The sequence below is a fragment of the Erinaceus europaeus genome, chromosome 9, assembly GCF_950295315.1.
Source record: "Erinaceus europaeus chromosome 9, mEriEur2.1, whole genome shotgun sequence".
Classification (NCBI taxonomy): domain Eukaryota; kingdom Metazoa; phylum Chordata; class Mammalia; order Eulipotyphla; family Erinaceidae; genus Erinaceus; species Erinaceus europaeus.
Genome location: NC_080170.1, coordinates 50,678,470 through 50,697,721, shown reverse-complemented (window position 1 = coordinate 50,697,721; position 19,252 = coordinate 50,678,470). Strand labels below are relative to the sequence as shown.

General features: G+C 39.7%; 1 protein-coding gene across 6 annotated transcripts in view; it reads right to left on the bottom strand.

The window, feature by feature from the left end:
• The window catches only part of DNM3 (dynamin 3), a 392,696-nt gene that overhangs the window by 84,869 nt on the left and 288,575 nt on the right, over window positions 1-19,252 (bottom strand). For all 6 annotated transcript variants that reach the window (XR_009551586.1, XM_060197877.1, XM_060197878.1 and 3 more), the window contains one exon: window positions 11,926-12,037. Coding sequence is in view for 5 of the 6 variants with exons in the window: in XM_060197877.1 (XP_060053860.1) it covers window positions 11,926-12,037 (112 nt within the window). In the remaining variant the exon portion in view is untranslated. The remainder of the gene's footprint in view (window positions 1-11,925; window positions 12,038-19,252) is intronic.

Genomic DNA, 19,252 nt, shown 5'->3' with positions numbered 1-19,252 from the left:
ATCATTCCATTATCTGTTGGTATTAGTACTTATGTAGACATAAGCCACACTCACAGCTCATGGGCAAAACCAAGAATCCAATTGTATTAAATGAGATCTTTATGTCTAATAACAGAAAATGATGTCTGAGTTCCTCCTTTCTTCCTACTTGAAATACTTGGAGTATGGGAACAGGGCCAAAGGGCACTGGTGTGAATGGGGAAGAAGTAGTGTTAGCATAAAGGCAGTATATTTAGTATGTCAGTTTATTCTTTCTGACAGTCCCTCCCCAACATGGCAGGTGGTAGAAACTTTCACCAGCCAAGGCATTTTAAAACAAACACTACATCCTTGGTTTCCAAGAAGGTGGAAAAAAAAGGAAGGGTGGGTGGAGGAAGACAGCAGAGCAAAGTAGTGGATGGTTTTGGGGAAATGGGATAAGCAGACCAAGTTAAGACCTCCATCCATAGCATCCCCTTTTCTTCTAAATTACAAACTTGGTCTTGGGTTGGCATGAAAAGATTGCAGAGTGGGTATAGTGCCCAAATAAACACTAGTTCACATTCAAGAAAAAGGGATTGGGAGGGTTAGTCATAAAATGCAGTTGCTTCTAAAAGGGAAAACTTGGATAGAGATGCTGTGAACAATTGGCTCTCTTGTTTCCAATCGGGGTGGCAATGGTGTGATTTATATCAAACAACTTAATTCACATAAGACTTAAAATAAAAAGGGTGGGAAGTCGGGAAGTAGCGCAGTGGGTTAAGCGCCTGTGGCGCGAAGCACAAGGACCAGCATAATGATCCTGGTTCGAGCCCCCGGCTCCCCACCTGCAGGGGAGTCGCTTCAGGCAATGAAGCAGATCTGCAGGTGTCTATCTTTCTCTCCCCCTCTTTGTATTCCCCTCCTCTCTCTATTTCTCTCTGTCCTAACAACGATGACATCCATAACAACAACAATAATAACTACAGCAACAATAAAAAACAACAAGGGCAACAAAAGGGAAAATAAATATAAAAAATTTTAAAAATAAATAAATAAAATAAAAAGGGTGATTCATTACTCCTAGGGCAGCCCAAGTCCTTGTGAGGTCCGGTTGAGGGGGAGAAAGATGGGATGTTGGCAGGGAATAGCTTTAACCCTCCCCACAAGTGGCCCAGAAGGAATTTCTTAGTGAGATGGGGAGTCAGAAGTGAGTGTTAGAAAAGTGTGTGTGTGTGTGTGTGTGTACATGCAACACAGGTTGGACAGAGATTAGGTATTTCTTCCAAGTGAGGAAGTGAAGGAGGAGATGATATACACAGAAGTTTTTGGAGAGCTATAGGGTAGTGATTGAAGGTGAGGAAACTTTTCTTAAAAAAAAAAATGGCAGTTGGTGATTCTGGGGAGATGCCAAGTCTTAAGACTATCATAACAAATAATAATGCAAATGTGGGCATGGAAGACTACATCATTGCTAGAGAAACAAATTTTCATGCTGGAGGCACCAGAAGTCCCAAGTTCAATCTCAGACATCACCATAAACTAAAGCTGAGCAGTGGTCTGAGATAAAAAAAAAAAAAATTAATAGAGAAAAGCAAATTTGAAGACTGAGATTTTTGCTGGCATTTTGAGTTGTCAGGATAGAACCACTCACATAGTTGGCCTGTTGGGCAATTAATAAAGGAAAGACAGTAAATGCAGGGAAGAAAGGAGATGCTTTTTCTTTTCTTTCTTATTTCTTTCTTTCTTTCCTTCCTTCCTTCCTTCCTCCCTTCCTTCCTTCCTTTCTTTCTTTTTAAGAACAGGACAGCTGTTCAATAAGGCAGGAAAGACCTCCACTGGGAATTTTTTTTAAATATTTTTATATTTATTTATTTTCCCTTTGTTGCCCTTGTTTTTGTTGTTGTAATTATTATCATTGTTGTTATTGAAGTCCTCATTGTTAGATAGGACAAAGAGAAATGGAGAGAGGAGGAGAAGAAAGAGGGGGAAAGAAAGACACCTGCAGGCCTGCTTCACCGCCTGTGCAGGTGGGGAGCCTGGGCTCGAACTGGGATCCTTACTCGGGTCTTTGCACTTCGTGCCACATGCACTTAACCCGCTGTGCTACCGCCCGACTCCCCCACTGGGAATTTTGACTCCCCCACTGGGAATTTTTATCAAGAGTCAGACACTACTTTGGAGGATAATGGGGCCAGTTCTCAAAGAAGTTCAATATTGCGGCTGCCCTTCCAGCAGATGGGTTTTATTACATTCTGCCACGTAGCTTTTGAACTTCCAAATAAGTTTCAGAACCTCAACCAAGTCTCTGTAAACATTAGGGAAAGGCTGCTCCCCCACTCTGTGGCAGATGGTTGTTTTCAGTGGCAACAGTGATGTCATAGAGCAGGGAATCTGGGTTCTCCTAAGAAACCCCCCACCAAGAGGAGAAAGTGCCTTGGGTATTCCTTCTTCTGTCTTGTCATTTCCACTATCTATTCTGAGGCCTAGATGCAGGGATGGTGAGCTATGAATATCTTGTGATATTCCCTCCAGGTCTCTGTGGAGTGGCCACAGAGGCTGGGTTCCTGAAAGGAGCTCCACTGATGATGATAAGTTCCTACCCTTGTGTGTGGGCCACATAGCTTCTTGAGGTCCTGTGGGATAAAGGGATGTGTCGCAGAGCAAGCTTTGAGCCTTTCCAGCCTTCTATTCTTAGATGACTGCATAGGTACACAGGAGTGCATTTCGCCACATGGCCAAAGATTGAGGCAGGCCTGGGGCTTTCCCCACACTCCCCCTGGAATGATCCAAAGACCCTCTCCTTTAACAACATCTGCCACAGAGGGCAGCTCAGTGTTAAAGTAGATCCAAAAGAGTCCCCTGAGAACTTTGGTTTCAGCCCCTACTAGAGGGCTTCACTCATTTATAAAACAGAGGTGACTAAAATAATGAACTTGCAAAAACAGTTGCCAAACTGTTTCTTAGATTTTATGAGAACTATGGTGGTTTGGTGGGGTTAGGGGGAACCAAATTTTGTTGGAGGGTGTGGTAACTTACACACACATTATGTGCGGGTGTGAAATTATACACTTGATATCTAATAATTTTGTAAAAACACAGTGAAATCACAAATAAAAAACTTAACAATGTCATGTAAAGGACATTTTATTTTATTTTATTTTTTAAAATATTTTATTTTATTTATTCCCTTTTGTTGCCCTTGTTGTTTTATTGTTGTAGTTATTATTGTTGTTGTCGTCATCGTCGTTGGATAGGACAGAGAGAAACGGAGAGAGGAGGGGAAGACAGAGAGGGGGAGAGAAAGATAGACACCTGCAGACCTGCTTCACCGCCTGTGAAGCGACTCCCCTACAGGTGGGGAGCCGGGGTTCGAACCGGGATCCTTATGCCGGTCCTTGTGCTTTGCGCCACCTGCGCTTAACCCGCTGCGCTACAGCCCGACTCCCAAGGACATTTTATTTTATAAAAAAAATGAAAGGTGGTTTCAGCCCTCCTCAAAGCAGTTCTGAGCAGCATCAACAATGATGGAGAGAATTCAGAAGCAGAATGAAGTGACAGGGTACACATTCTATCAGCCTTTTTTTCTTTCTTTCCTTCTGTTTTCTATTCTCTCTCCCACTACCTCTCTCCCTCCCTTTCTCTCCCTCTCCATTTCTTCCCCCTCTCTCTCTCTTTCTCCAACAGGGCTATTGCTGGGATTAGGTGCCAACATGACTTCACCATTGCTCATGTTTCTTTTTCCTTTCTTTTGATAATGGGTGAGAGAGAGAGAAACAGATAGAAATAGAGAAACAGAGAAAGAAAGACACCTGAAGCACTGCCCTACCTTTCATGAAGCTTTCCTGATCCTATAGGTGGAAACTAACGGCTTCAGACTGGGTCTTTAGGCACAGTAAGGCATTTGTATTATAGCACAAGTTATCATCCTCTCTTCCATCATTTTCACCTTATAAGAAAACATGTTGTAGAGGAGGACATGCTCCCTACGCAGAGAAACCTCCTAAAAAGTTTGAGGTAGGTGACATAACAGATACGCAAAATGGAAATTTGCACCAAATTTACATGAAGGCCTAACACAGACATCCTGGATCAGGCAAGAGAATTTTCAGTTTCCTGGGCAGGTGAGATAGCAGAACGGCTATGCAAACAACTTTTAGCCTCAGGCTCTGAGGTCCTTGGTTCAATCTCCAGCAGCACCATAAGCCAGAGCTGAGCAGTGCACTGGCAAATAAATAAATAAATAAATAAACAAATTTCAGTTCTGACATGCTGTCTTTCTGTAGGTTGAGTCTCTCCAGACTTCTCTAAGAAGTTAGCTTCCTTAAGAAAATTTGGGGAAATTTTCTCTCACGTGTCCAAACCCACTAATAATCTCTAAAGAAAAGAAACTACTGGGAGTCACGAGGTAGCACAACAGGTTAAGCTCACATGGTGCAAAGTGCAAGGACCAGTATAAGGATTCCGGTTTGAGCCCTGGGCTCCCCACCTGCAGGGGAGTTGATTCACAGGCAGTGAAGCAATAATAACTACAACAATAAAACAAGGGCAACAAAAAAGGGAACAAATAAATAAATATTAAAAAAAAAAAGAAAAGAGACTACTGAACTGGGAATGATAGTTTCACAGTCATATTAGTGGCTTTCACTAATGATGATGAGAGTAGTAATAAGGGCAACATGACATTGATTATATTTATCCACTTGCAGGCACCAAATGAGATTCAATGCACACCGTCATCATTACCCCATAAAATCATAAAATGGCCCAGAGGAAGTTATTCCTTTTGTTTGTCTGTTTGTTTGTTTGTTTTGAGAAGAATAAGCAACTGGAGAATTAAGTTGCCTGAATCACAAGGGAGTGATGGGTGCAAATGTGAATGGATCTGGCACAATTTACTTTGTTTCACTGCATACAAAGTATTCCAAGGGATTTGGAATTCTTTAAAGTTTATGTATAACTTTAAGTCATATTGTGAGCCAGCAAGCTTGTGCCAGAGATATCATGTTCATTACGTACTTAATCACATCCACATTGATTTGCATTTACTCTTAAAAGGGAAAAAATATATTTACATATGTCAATAAAATCATGTTTTAAAGTTCTTTAATATATTTACAATAACCAAAGATCGGAAGCAGCCTAAATGCCATTAATAGATGACTGGCTAAAGAAGCTATGGGATTTATATTCCATAGAATATTACTTCGTGATCAAAATAGATGATACTGTGTTCTTTGGAACAAAATGGATGGAACTGGAGGTGATTATTCTTAGTGAAATAAAGAGATAAAAGACCAGATACTTTCACTCATATATAGAATCTAGAGATCTGATTTACATGAACTCGCCAAAAAAAAAAGTTGTTTAATGTAGACTATAACTGACAAACACATTTTTATCTCAGCCTCATAGAAAAGAAATATCAATTTCATCAGAAACATCTTTGAAACTGTAAAACCCCACATATTTATTTGACAATACTACATTTTGTAGTGATGACCTGTTTGCTGACCAAAAGGATATAGTCATGAAAGAAATGGATCTGAGGGCCAGGCAATGGTGCACCCAGTTGAGCACACATGTTAACCATGTGCAAAGACCCAGGTTTGAATCCCTTCTCCCTATCTGCAGGCAGGATGCTTCATGAGTGGTGAAGCAGGTCTGTAGGTGTCTATTTTTTTTTAGTATTTATTTATTTTCCCTTTTTGTTGCCCTTTTTAAAAATTGTTGTTGTAGTTATTGTTGTTGTTATTGCTGTCGTCATCATCATTGGATAGGACAGAAAGACATGGAGAGAGGAGGGGCCAGGCGGTGGCGCACCTGGTTAAGTGCACATACTACAGTGCACAAGGACCAGGGTTCAACCCCCTGGTCCCCACCTGCAGGGGGAAAGCTTCATGAATGGTGAAGCAGTGCTGCAGTGTCTCTCTGTCTCTTTCCTTCTCTTTCTCAATTTCTTTCTGTCTCTATCCAATAATTAATTAATTAATTAAAATTTTAAAAAGAAAATATTAAAAAAAAAAGAAATGGAGAGAGGAGGGGAAGACAGAGAGGGGAAGAGAAAGATAGACACCTCCAGACCTGCTTCACTGCCTGTGAAGCAACCCCCTGGCAGGTGGGGAAATGGGGGGCTCGAACCAGGATCCTTACACACTGGTCCTTGCGCTTGGCGCCACGTGTGCTTAACTCACTGCGCTAATGCTCAACTCCGAGGTGTCTATCTTTGTCTATCTCTCTCTCCTCTCTCAATTTCTCTCTACCTTATCTAATAAAATAGAAGAGGGGAAAAAATGACTGCTGGGAATGGTGGATTTTTACTGTTGCCACTAAGATCCAGTGATGACCCTGACGGCAATAAAAAAGGAGAGAAAGAAAGAGAGAAAGCAAGCATCTAGAATAAAGGAAGAGAGAATGGAAGATCTTGCTAAATTCACACTCAGTGTTAGTTATGCTCTTAGAAGATGACTGCTGAGAAAGATGAATGGTAGAAAGATGAATGAATGCCTTAGAGATTATGTGTATATATTCAGCGAGTAAGCTGGTGGCATGGGGGAAACTGAATCCAAGCCTCTTCATCTCCATTTAGGGTCACATACTACTGTATAAACCAGAAGCCTACATTTTGTGTTGGATCTAGAAAGATTAAGGGGTTGAAGGCAACTAGCAAAAGGACATGAGAATATAATTCGGTTGCTCATTTTAGAGAATCATTATTCTATTGTATTGTGATGATCTCTTTCCTTTTCACTGTAGTTGAACCTCCTATCAAGTAAGACTGGCAGTTTATTTTTTATCTTTTTTAATTTTTATCTTTGAGTTTCTAGTGTCTACCAATAAATAGTGATGGATTGATTAAAGGAAAGGGAATGAGAGAAGAGTACGGAATAGAAGGAAAGAAAGAAAAAGAAAATGCATAGAACACTCTAAGGAAATTGAGCTCAGAGACAGAAGAAATAGAATGAAAGAGCATTATGACACAAGCAACATTCTAACATAAAACATTCTATCATGTAGAGATAATGGGGAAAATGGAGGGGGGGAAAGCATATTATTTTTAAATGTGCACATTAAATCTTAGTTGGAGAAAATTTGTCCAAAGCTCTCACTATTTCAGTCAAATCTGACTGGTAACAATATACCTGGATAGAGCACAACTTTTCACAAAAAAAAAAAAAAAAGAAGAAGAAGAAAAAAGAAAAGAAAAAAAAGGAAAAAGAAAAATAGTACTCAGCAATGAAAGAGATATCTCATGGGTAGGGTGCCTATACTGCCATGGGCAAGCCCAGGTTTGAACCCTAGCATGCCTAGAGACACACTACAGCAATGGAAGAAGCTTCAATGCTGTAATGCCTCTATCTGAATGGGGAAAAAAAGTTGCCTGGAGCCGTAAAATCACAGATTCTCAAGGCTTGGGTTTACTCTTTCCTCTCCCTCCCACCCCAACATCCTCCTCCACTACCCAGAAAGTGGCTATGGGGAAATAGCAGAATTGATAGCGAGTTAAGACTTAAGATTTCTCGGAGTCGGGTGGTAGTTCAGCAGGTTAAGGGCACGTGGTGCAAAGCGCAAGGGCCAGGTAAGGATCCTGGTTTGAGCTCCCAGCCCCCCACCTTCAGAGAAGTCCCTTCACAAGTGGTGAAGCAGGTCTGCAGCTGTCTATCTTTCTCTCCCCCTCTCTGTCTTCCCCTCCTCTCTCTATTTCTCTCTATCCTATCCAACAATGACAACATCAATAACAACAAAAATAATAACTACAATACAACAAGGGCAACCAAAGGGAATAAATAAATAAATATTTTAAAAAAAAGATTTCTAAGGCTCTGGTTCTACCTCACTGCTGCATGTACTAAAGTAGCTTCTCTCGCTCATGTGAAACTTTCTATCTCATGTGAAATAAGTAAATAAAAAATGAAAAATTATCTATGTGAAATTTTTTTCAGTTGAAAGATTTTTGTGTGGTAGGATTAAAGACCAAAGACCATATACAACAATACCCATAAACATTTTTCAGTGGTTGTATAGTGTAGACTAATCATTTGATGACTGAATGATTCTTTCATATAAGAACAAAATGACATATCAGAAGTTCCAAAAATTTACTTAGAGAGACTCATCTGTTACTACCTTAATCTGACTTCTTCATCAGAGCATTTTAAATAGGAATACATGTGCCTTACCCCACATCGGAGAGCCTACAAAATGGAATGTTTAGATGAACATTCTACTTAAACTGCTTTCAGTAGTTAGCTGCCATTCACAACTCTCAAAATCAAGCAATCATGTAATCTAACCTACAGAACTGCATGGTGCATGAGAGATGCAGATACTGCTTATGATGAAAACTGAGAAAAGCAGTGTCATGGCACACTGCCAAGTTCAATTTCCTGTTATATTTTTGGGATGTAGTGAAAAACTCCTTTGTCCTGGTTTCCTAAGCAACAGGACTGAATACATATTTATAAACAAATTAAAATGCTGTGAAGAGAATCAAAGCAGATTGTATAGGACATGGCTAGATTTGCTTAAAACTGAGCACGCTGGTAAAAAGTTCATAAATATTTCATTGAGTACCATCTTTGTTTAGAGCTATGTATGTATGAAAACCCAGACTGACAAAAATAACAAAAAAGGTGGTCCAGAGGTGGCACAGTGGATAAGGTACTGGACTCTCAAGCATGAGGTCCCAAGTTCAATCCCCAGCAGCACATGTACCAGAGTGATGCCTAGTTCTTTCTCTCCTATCATTTCTCATGAATAAATAAAAAAACTAATAAAAAATTATTTATTTATTTATTCCCTTTTGTTGCCCTTGTTTTATTGTTGTTGATGATGTTGTCGTTCTTGGATAGGACAGAGAAGTGTAGAGAGGAGGGGAAGACAGAGAGGGAGGGAGAAAGATAGACACCTGCATACCTGCTTCACCGCCTGTGAAGTAACTCCCCTGCAGGTGGGGAACTGGGGGCTCAAACCGGGGATCCTTATGCCGGTCCTTGTGCTTTGCGCCACGTGCGCTTAACCCGCTGCACTGCCGCCCGACTCCCAATAAAAAAATTTTTTTAAAGTTCACTGGGCTATGTAAAATTTTGCTTTTCTAAATCACTTTTTCCCTTTAATAATCACATACCTTTTTTTTGTGTGTGTGAGTAGCAAACTTGCCTAGTGCATTTAAACAAGCTTAATTTATAAAATTGTGAGTTAAGAAAATATATTATGGCTACATGTAAGGAAGGAAGATATGTTGACAGAGACAGATATAAAGCATACATATATATTGACATTTTATATAATCAAGTATATTTGGAAGATAGAAAATAGTATTAGGTACTTATGGTCTCACTGGAGTCTACTACAATAGCCATAGTTTTTAGCCCATCTCTTCTTAAAGAAAATAGTCTTTGATAAAAATGATGATTATTCTAATCATCATTTTCATTCACAATTATTGTTATAAACAAAAATAATTTTTACTTAGTTGTTCCTACCCTGTGCAGAGCTTTTTCTATATTATCTCCTTTAGTGATTCCAACTGCCTATATAAGGGTTTACTAACTGTCTTCATTTAGGTAATGAGAAACCTGAAATGTAAGAAGAATGGGTCACTGGCCCCATAATCTCACAGCTTGAATATTTGCACCCAGAATTTCAGTCTCATAGTTTGACAGGGAAGCATGCCCTTGACCTACACACTGTGCTGTTTCTCATAATGATCCCTCAGAACTAAGCGATCTGAAACTCCTAGTTTTGTCCACTTCCTTTGAGGTATATGAAATCTGGCCCCTGACTGCACACTTGGAGTCCCCCTCCCCCACCTCCTTTCTTTGCCCTTCCTCATTGTGACCCAGAACAATGAGGTTCCTGTCACTCCCCTAGATTACCTTTGTCCTTCCTGGTCCTCTACCACCAATTCTCTTCCTCTGACTTTACTATCATTTTTTTCTTCCCTTCTTGCCCAAACATCAGTCCTTCCAGGGGACCTGCCTGATAACCTTTGCTAAAATAGAACTCTCCAACTCTCACCATGGCTGTCCCTCTAACTTGTTCTATATAATAGAACTAATTCATCGCTTCCTTAAACCACACTACACTCTTGGACTGCTTTGTACTCACATAGTATGTGCTCTGTGGTAGTAAAAGCTGACTGCACACCTTCCACATCACAAGCACCTAGACCAGAGCCTGATTAAAAGCATGTGCTCAACATAATCTTGTTGGACAAATGACTAAAAACATTAGACATATTTACACTTTAAATACAGAATGTTTGTGAAACTGAACACCCAGTAATTGGCAGGGAAGATGGATAGGCAATGGTTAGAATTATCAAGGGAAGTTGGGCAGTTGCACAGCTGGTTAAGCACAGGTAGCGCAAAGCACAAGAACCAGCATAAGGATCCCAGTTTGAGCCCCCGGCTCCCCACCTGCAGGGGTGGTTGCTTCACAAGCAGTGAAGTAGGTCTGCAGGTGTCTGCCTTTCTCTGCCCCTCTCTGTCTCCCCTCCTCTCTCAATTTCTCTCTGTTCTATCCAACAACAACAACATCAATGGGAACAATAGCAATAATAACGACAACAACAATAAGGGCAACAAAATGGGAAAAAAATGGCCTCCAGGAGCAGTGGATTCGTAGTGTAGGCACTGAGCCCCAGCAATAACCCTGGAGGCAAAAAAAAAGAATTATCATCAAAAGTAGAAGTGGCACTCTAATTTTGTAAATGATCTCTCTAGGGTATGCATATAAACTGGGGAAAAACCGGGCAATTATGAAAGTCCCATGCAGTTATCTCTGTATCTGACATGACAGCAGTAGAGGGTCTTGTTTGCCTGTGTTTGGAGGATGCAGGGAATACTGGGGGAGTGTTCATTGATGTAAAATAGACACGGGTGAGTTGGGACAGGGTTCAAAGGCATATGTATGAGTCAAAAGAACAGCAATGAGGACATTTTGGCACAAATCTTCAATTCCTTACACAAGAAGCTATTAAAATTCCAACAAACAAACAAAAACCCTTAGGACTAAGGTCATATTTGACCTCCACCATGTCTCCATATTCTTCAGTAGTTCCACACTACACTGCACACTGATCTAGAATCAAGCCAGCACCATGAAGAACAAGCTGAACTAAATCCCCAAAGTCCAGTCTCAGAGCTCTGTCTCTGTGGGAAAATGAAAAACACAATATCTTGTGGAGAAGTAGCTCTGCAGAAAGAGCCCTCAGCTATAGTCTGTTCAGTGGTATGTGTATATAGGTTGAACAGGTCTTTAAGGTTTAAATCTGTGCTAGTCTGTGTAATGCTACTTTTCCTAAAGAACACAAGAGGGTCTCTTTATTAACTTGAATGAGGGAAGTGTCTCCAAGACACTTGAAGTATATTAATAATGATAAGTGGGAAGAGCAACCCAGTGTTTCCTTTGTTCTTTCCCATTCATGATAGCATTAACCAGAGTGTGAACACAGATATATAGATATAGGTGATGCAGACATAATGAGAGGTAGTATGTAATCTAAAAGTAACACACACACACACACACATATATATATATACACACACAATGTACTCATATAGTATATGTGTGTGTGTGTGTGTGTGTGCATTATCAAGACCATGAAAGATCAGTGCTATATTGATAACTATACAAAGAATGACATAAACTATTAATACAGTAACAACTTTGGAATAGCATGTAAAGGTAAAGAGAGCTTTAAATTCAAACAAAGAAACTCTCTTGGTCTGGATAGCACAGACTGTATTTTATGGCAGAATATTTTCTTAAACAAGTATATGTACTAACTTCTTTTAAAATGGAAGCCGGATGAAGAAAAAGGAATATTAACAAAGTACCAGCTAAAAGTGTGCCCAAGTAATTAAACCAAAAGAGTACTAATCTTTCTGGAATATAGTAGGTAGAATTGTGTTTTCTTAAATAGGGTTAATAATTGCTAAGTAAGAGACAAAGCTGACTTACTAGAGATTTATCTGGATAAACCCCAGCTCTTAGCAGCGATGCCTTCCAGCTGTCGACATCCTCCTGGGAGTCACATGCCAGCTCAAGGAAGCGATAGTCTTTGTATACATTCCTGGAGTTAAAAAAAAATCATGCTTTTAGCTCTGACCCAAATCAAAAATGATTTTATATCACCACAAACAATGAAGATAGAAACGATAATCCAAATGGGAAGCTTTCCAACACACACTGAAGAAAAAAAGCAATTCATTGTGAATAAAATATTTACATGCGCATACAATATACATTTTGATAAATTCTCATGCTAAAGAATTCAGGATCATCCGTTCTACTAAGTAAGTAGAAGTGAAGAAACCATGAATTACATGGAATACAGTTGACAGAGACTTGTTCTGAGGGCAATGAATTTGCTGTTAGTAATGATACAATTTTCTGAAAATATTTTACCAGTCTAAATGATTCGCAAAACTTGATCATGGAGGACAATAAGCTTACAAACCAAGAGTGCAGGATTCAAAACATGCTCATCAACTCTGTGAAAAAGGAATATTAACCAGTGCCTATCAAGCGCACCTTTGTAACTGGGACAACATTATAGTTTTTGTCTATTATTATCATAAAACAACACAAAAGATGCAACACATGACCATTTTGGAAAAAGCAGAAATGGATTAAAGTAAAAAAATGATTAAAAATAAAATTTATACTATTTACACATAAACTTGTTTCTTTATATCCTTTCATTCACCTTTTTTTTTTTTAATATGGTTGAGGTTGTTGCTCAGCTTTTCATCTTCTTTTTCACTTAGGATTAATATTTATCATCTACTCATACCATTACTTCCTCATAAATGTCAAATAATAATGCAATAATTTTCACTAATGTTATATATCATTTACTAAACCTCTTTATAATATTTTAATTATTATATTATACCTATATACGTAAATATTGCATACATATTTAAGAAATAATTAAGTAATTTCTTTTATTTTCTCCATATAAGACAGTGCTTCAATGAACATTTTTATTTTTAAGCCCTTGTCATATTTCCAAGTATTTTTTTCTGCAGATATATTTCTAGTTACAGGATCAAAGTCCTAATATTTTTTTTCCTTTGAGAAAGCTTCTTTTCTTTTTTTGGGGGGGGGAGTTAATGGTTTACAGTCTACAGTAAATACAGTAGTTGGTAAACTTGTAAAATTTCTCATTTTCTGCATAACACTCTACCCCCCCACCCCATAGGTCCTCCTCCACTATCATGCTCCAGGACCTGAACCCCTGCCCCTAGAGTCTTTTATGATAATTGTAACACTAGACATTTCCCATCATCTTTCCAGAAGACAATCCACTTTAGACAGATACTAGCCAGTATAGTTTATACGACTAGTAATGTTTTTCCTTGTTAAAGTCTTCCAACGTGTCCTCATTCATACCTAACAGCCTCAATTTCTTCCTAAACCCAGAGGGTCACATGTTTAATCTCCTGTCCAGCCCTGCTCCAAGTTCACAAGTTCATTGTCCTTTCCATGTTGACGCAAATTGGTCATGTCCTATCTATTCCTCTTACATCAGTCCCATTTCATGCAGCAACTTTGTAATCCTGATAGTTTGGAGGTGGCTTTGACATCTTCTGCTCTCTCATAGACCTCACCTATTTTACCACCAAAAAGCCTACTTCTTGTGCCAATGCACATCATGTCTCTTGGACTACTGCTTCTGAGATCAGGAGTGTTCTGGGCAGTCTGGCCATAGAGAGCAGTTCTTGGACTATTATAGTAGTTACTTCACTGGTCTGCTAATATCACATAGTCCTTTATATCTGCTCTTCATGTGACATCCTCAAGATCTTCTGTTGTCAGAAGAAACAGGCATTTCTTATCTGCGAACTAGGCATTTCTTATCCCTCATGTAGCACATCCAGAGACTATGTGCTTTAAGAAAGGAACTCACTGTCTGTGGTGGCCTACAGAACCCTATGTGCTCTGCTGCCATTACACTCCAGCTTCATCTTCTTCTTCTTTAAAAAAATTTTATCTATAAAAAGGAAACACTGGAAAAAACATAGGATAAGAGGGGTACAACTCCACACAATTCCTACCACCAAAACTTTGTATCCCATCCCCTCCCCTGATAGCTTTCCTATTCTTTATTCCTCTGGGAGTATGGACCCAGGGTCATTATGGGGTGCAGAAGGTGGAAGGTCTGACTTCTATAATGGCTTCCCCGTTGAACATGGGTGTTGACAGGTTGATCCATACTCCCAGCCTGTCTCTCTCGTTCCCTAGGGGGTTGGGTTCTAAGGAAGCGGGGCTCCAGGACACATTAGTGGGGTTGTTTGTCCAGGGAAGTCCGGTTGGCATCATGTTAGCATTTGGAACCTGGTGGCTGACAAAAAGAATTGATATATAGAGCCAAACAAATTGTTGTTGACTAATCATAAACCTGAAGGCTGGAAAAGTTCCTATGAAGAGTCGGGGGGTGGGTCCTCCATTTTGTAGATAGTTATTAGTCCTATTTTAGTTATATTCCAAAAAATCTATGACTATATTAATTTTTTTTCCTGAGCCTGATATCTGATATGCAGGTCATGCACATATTCTTCCTTGCTCTTCCGACTCAATCACACTGGTCTTCTTTGAATTCTCAAATGTATTATGCTTTCTCCAGAGATGTTTGGGATTTACTGCTCTATCTGCCTACAGTTTCCTTCACTGAAAGAGAAATAATATTATTAACTCTGCATAGTTGGTAGTGTGGGTGTATTATAGTTGAAGAAATTGTAGTTCAGAGAGATTAGGTGACATTGCCAATTATATAGCTGACAAATAAAATGACCTGTGCCTATTACAATCCTTGATATATGATCTCCATAGACTAAATATTGAGGGAATGTATGCATAAATGATGGAATAAACTTAGGCTGTGCCTATATTTGCAACCACCTTTTCTGCTTTCACCACATACTTGATTTTCTACAGAAAAACACAAGAAATGAAAGCTTGAAAAGAGAAAGAATGGAGGGAGTCGGGCAGTAGTGCAGCAGGTTAAGCGCAGGTGGCCCAAAGCACAAGGACCGGCGTCAGAATCCTGGTTTGAGTGCCCAGCTCCCCACCTGCTGGGGAGTCGCTTCACAGGTGGTGAAGCAGGTCTGCAGGTGTCTATCTTTCTCTCCCCATTTTTGTCTTCCCTTCCTCTCTCTATTTCTCTCTGTCCTATCCAACAACAATGACATCAATAGCAACAACAACAATAACTACAACATTAAAACAACAAGGGCAACAAAAGGTAATAAATAAATATTTTTTAAAAAGATAAGGAACAGAAAAAACTTTTCATTAAAGCAGAGACATACTTAAAGGAAATGTATTCTCCAAGCTTATCGCTGGAGAATAGGAAAGACAGTCTGTATCTTTGCTAACGAGCAGAAGAAATAATAGATTATCTTGAGGCAGTCAAAAATTCATCAGTTTTTAATTATCTAATATTCTCTTCTCTACCTTTAAGCTACCGCTGGGGTTCCCATCTGAGGAATTCCCTTTGCCCAGTGTGGGTTCCTTTAAGATGTGAAGGTATGGCGGAATCCAAAGCTGGACTAATGCCTTGGAAACTCTGGACCAGCTGGAAAGCTCGAAAAGCAGAAGGCACAGACTTTCCACATTTTCTAAGCAGATCTGAAGAATTCAGCTTTGGCCCACTCACACTGACCTTTCTCCAGAGTATTTTCTTTCAGGGGCTCTTCACATGGAAAATCTTCAAATTTTTTTCCACTCCAAGGATAACTAAATTCTTGAGAGGGAAAATAATTATCTGGTTGAAACATTAGGAGAGGGTCAAAGGTTTCTGGTGGCTTTAGCTGCTTCATTTTTACCCATTTCTGAAGCCCCATCTTAGGCTGTGTCTAGACAGCCGAGGGGAGTTGGATCCAGGTCTAAAATGTTGCACTGGGCTGATTTACTGGAAGTCTCATAAACTCTGTAGCAGGATAGATAACCCACAGCAATTTGTACTGATTGCTTTTTTTGTTTTGTTTTGTTTAGTCTGTTTCAGCTGCAATCATGCAGATAGGAGCTTCTGAATGATTCCTCTATGAAGTCAAGGTGAACTCTATGCTTTACGATTTGGAAAAAAAAAGTCACCTCAGCACTAAGAATGAGCATGAGAAATTTTGTCCATAGGTAAAGGTTTTTAAATGTTACTGCAAAGGAACAAGACTACATAATGTGCTCATGTATTGATTTTATATGTTGCCCTTGTTTTATTGTTGTAGTTATTGTTGTTGTTGTTAGCTAGGACAGAGAGAAAATGGAGAGAGGAGGGGAAGACAGAGAAGAAGAGAGAAAGATAGACACCTGTAGACCTGCTTCACTGCTTGTGAAGTGACTCCTCTGCAGGTGGGGAACCAGGGGCTCTAACCGGGATCCTTACACAGGTCCTAGCGCTTTGCACCACGTGCGCTTAACCCACTGCACCACCACCCGACTTCCATCCTTCTGCCATTTTTTTTCAAATGTTTATCATATAAAAAGTCAGAAGATAATACAGTATTCTTGTCTTCCTGAGAATTAACTCTAATTATTAAAGAATTTTTTTAAAAGAAAATGAAGGGTGGGGGTAGACAGCATAATGGTTATGCAAAGAGACTCTCGTGCCTGAGACTCTGAAGTCCCAGGTTCAATCCCCACACCACAATAAGAGCTGTGCAGTGATCTGGTGCTTCTCTCTGTGTCTTTCTCTCTCTGCATCTCTCTCAAAAATAAAATAAAGGAAAAGAAAAGAAAATGAGATGCCATAAAGTGATCACAAAACTCTAGATGCAGTATTATCAAGAGAAATTTGGTATGATTTTTATCTATTTTTTTACAATTATATTTGCTGTTTAATTTCACTTTCCCACAAAAGTTTACTGATATAAATAAAATGTAGTAGAATATAATAAATATCATGAATATCTGTTAAAATCAAGATCATGCCTCTCACTCCTCCCCCAGGATTATTGCTGGGGCTTGGTGCTGGCACTATGAATCCACTGCTCCTAGTGGCCTTTTTCTTCTTCTTCTTCTTCTTCTTCTTCTTCTTCTTCTTCTTCTTCTTCTTCTTCTTCTTCTTCTTCTTCTTCTTCTTCTTCTTCTTCTTCTTCTTCTTCTTCTTCTTCTCCTTCTCCATCTTCTCCTTCTCCTTCTCCTTCTCCATCTTCTCCTCCTCCTCCTCCTCCTTCTCCTTCTTTTTCTCCTTCTCCTCCTCCTCCTCCTCCTTCTTCTTCTTCTTCTTTCTTCTTCTTCTCCTTCTCCATCTTCTCCTTATCCTTCTCCATCTTCTTCTCCTCCTCCTCTTCCTCCTCCTCCTTCTCCTTCTTCTCCTTCTTTTTCTCCTTCTTCTTCTTCTTCTTCTTCTTTTTTAATTGGATAGGGCAGAGAGAAATTGAGAGGGGAAGGGAGATAGAGAGGGAGAGAAAGACAGACATCTGCAGACCTGCTGCATGGCTTCTGAATCATCCCTCCTGCAGGTGGAGAGCAGGGGGCTTGAGCCGGGTCCTTGCATAGGTCTGCAGGTGTCTTGCACCTAGTACTATGTGCTTAACCAGGTGTGCCACTGCCTGGCCCCTGATCATGCCATTTTTAATTCTGGGTAACACTGGGTATGGCAGCCTCTTTGAATTTCAGGTTAGTCATATATACAATGGGAACAATAACATCATCTACCTCTGCCTTACTATGAGGATAAAAATTAACCTTGGCCCACTTTACAGTTTGCTCAAATACTCTGAATCTTGATTCTATCAAACAATACATTCACAATTCCTCCTGTTTTTTCTTTCTCTGTGTAGTTATAGTGATACAATCTTTTAGTCACTAGAGTCAATGGTAATAATATTACAGACCTAAGACAAACCTTAAAAGGTACCCATACATGAGACCTTTCCTTTCATAGTATTCTCTAATTCCATCCCAGGTGGTTCATTTTCTAACAAAGTCCCAAAACCTAGATATACACCAGTTTCTGTGAGAGAGAGCATATGTTCACACATATCCATAAACTACTGCAAAATATATACCTGAAAGCAGAAGTACACTAGAGTTTGCAGTGAGTACCCCCCTAACACTTCCTCTCCACTATTCCAAGCTTTGGGTCCATGATTTATTAACAATTTGTTTGGCTTTGTATGTTAACTCTCTTTTCAGTCACCAGGTTCCAGATGCCATCAGGATGCCGGCCAGGCTTCCCTGGACTGAAGACCCCACCAATATGTCCTGGAGCTCTGCTTCCCCAGAGACCCACCCTACTAGGGAAAGAAAGAGGCAGACTGGGAGTATGGACCGACCAGTCAATGCCCATGTTCAGCAGGGAAGCAATTACAGAAGCCAGACCTTCCACCTTCTGCAACCCACAATGACCCTGGGTCCATGATCCCAGAGGGATAGAGAGTGGGAAAGCTATCGGGGGAGGGGGTGGGATATGGAGATTGGGTGGTGGGAATTGTGTGGAGTTGTACCCCTCTTACCCTATGGATTTGTTAATTTATCCTTTCTTAAATAAAAAAAAAAAAAAGGTTCCCATACAGCAGTGCATGCCTCATTAACTGGCACTCATAAGAATTAAGACTTAACCATATACCTACCATACATGTACTACCAAGTTATGTCTATTCTTTCTCATGTACATTTCAAAATCTATATCAAAGTCTTACGTATATCATATCTACCCAACTCTATTTTTAAAAAATGGAGTTGATTTGGTTCCACTCACTTTTCAAGACTCAAAGTAAGGTCCTGTTGACCTCTGATTTCATTCCTAACTGACTATAAATATTAATTTTACAATTCAATATCCATTTTAATATGTCATTACTATTTTATTGATATACTTCATAGGCCACTTTTTATGAACCAAACAATAAAACAGCTGTCTGTAATGCTTAATAAAAAGGTAAGAAAATAATTAAAATGAGAAATGACACAGTGTTGTTTTCGACGGGTTATGTTGTTTTCACCGGCCTGGCTTCACGGGCGGGTAACAGACGACCAGGGACTCATAGTTGAGCTGTAGGCAGTATCTCTTTATTCATGCAGGACGCAGCACAGTCTAAGACAAGCTAAGCTAAACTCAAGGTAAAGTACTCTAAAACTCACAATGCTGTCTTTATATATACTTCCCAAGTAGGGTGGAAACTGGATGTGACATAGAGAGGGTGGAGAGAAAAGTGACTGGTGAAAATCAGGGTGTGACAAAGAAGGGATCAGGGTGTGACAAGGAGGGGGGGTGGAGCAGGCAAGAATCCTATCACTGAACCACAAATGCCCTGGAGGGAGGTGCTTGTTAACAGCG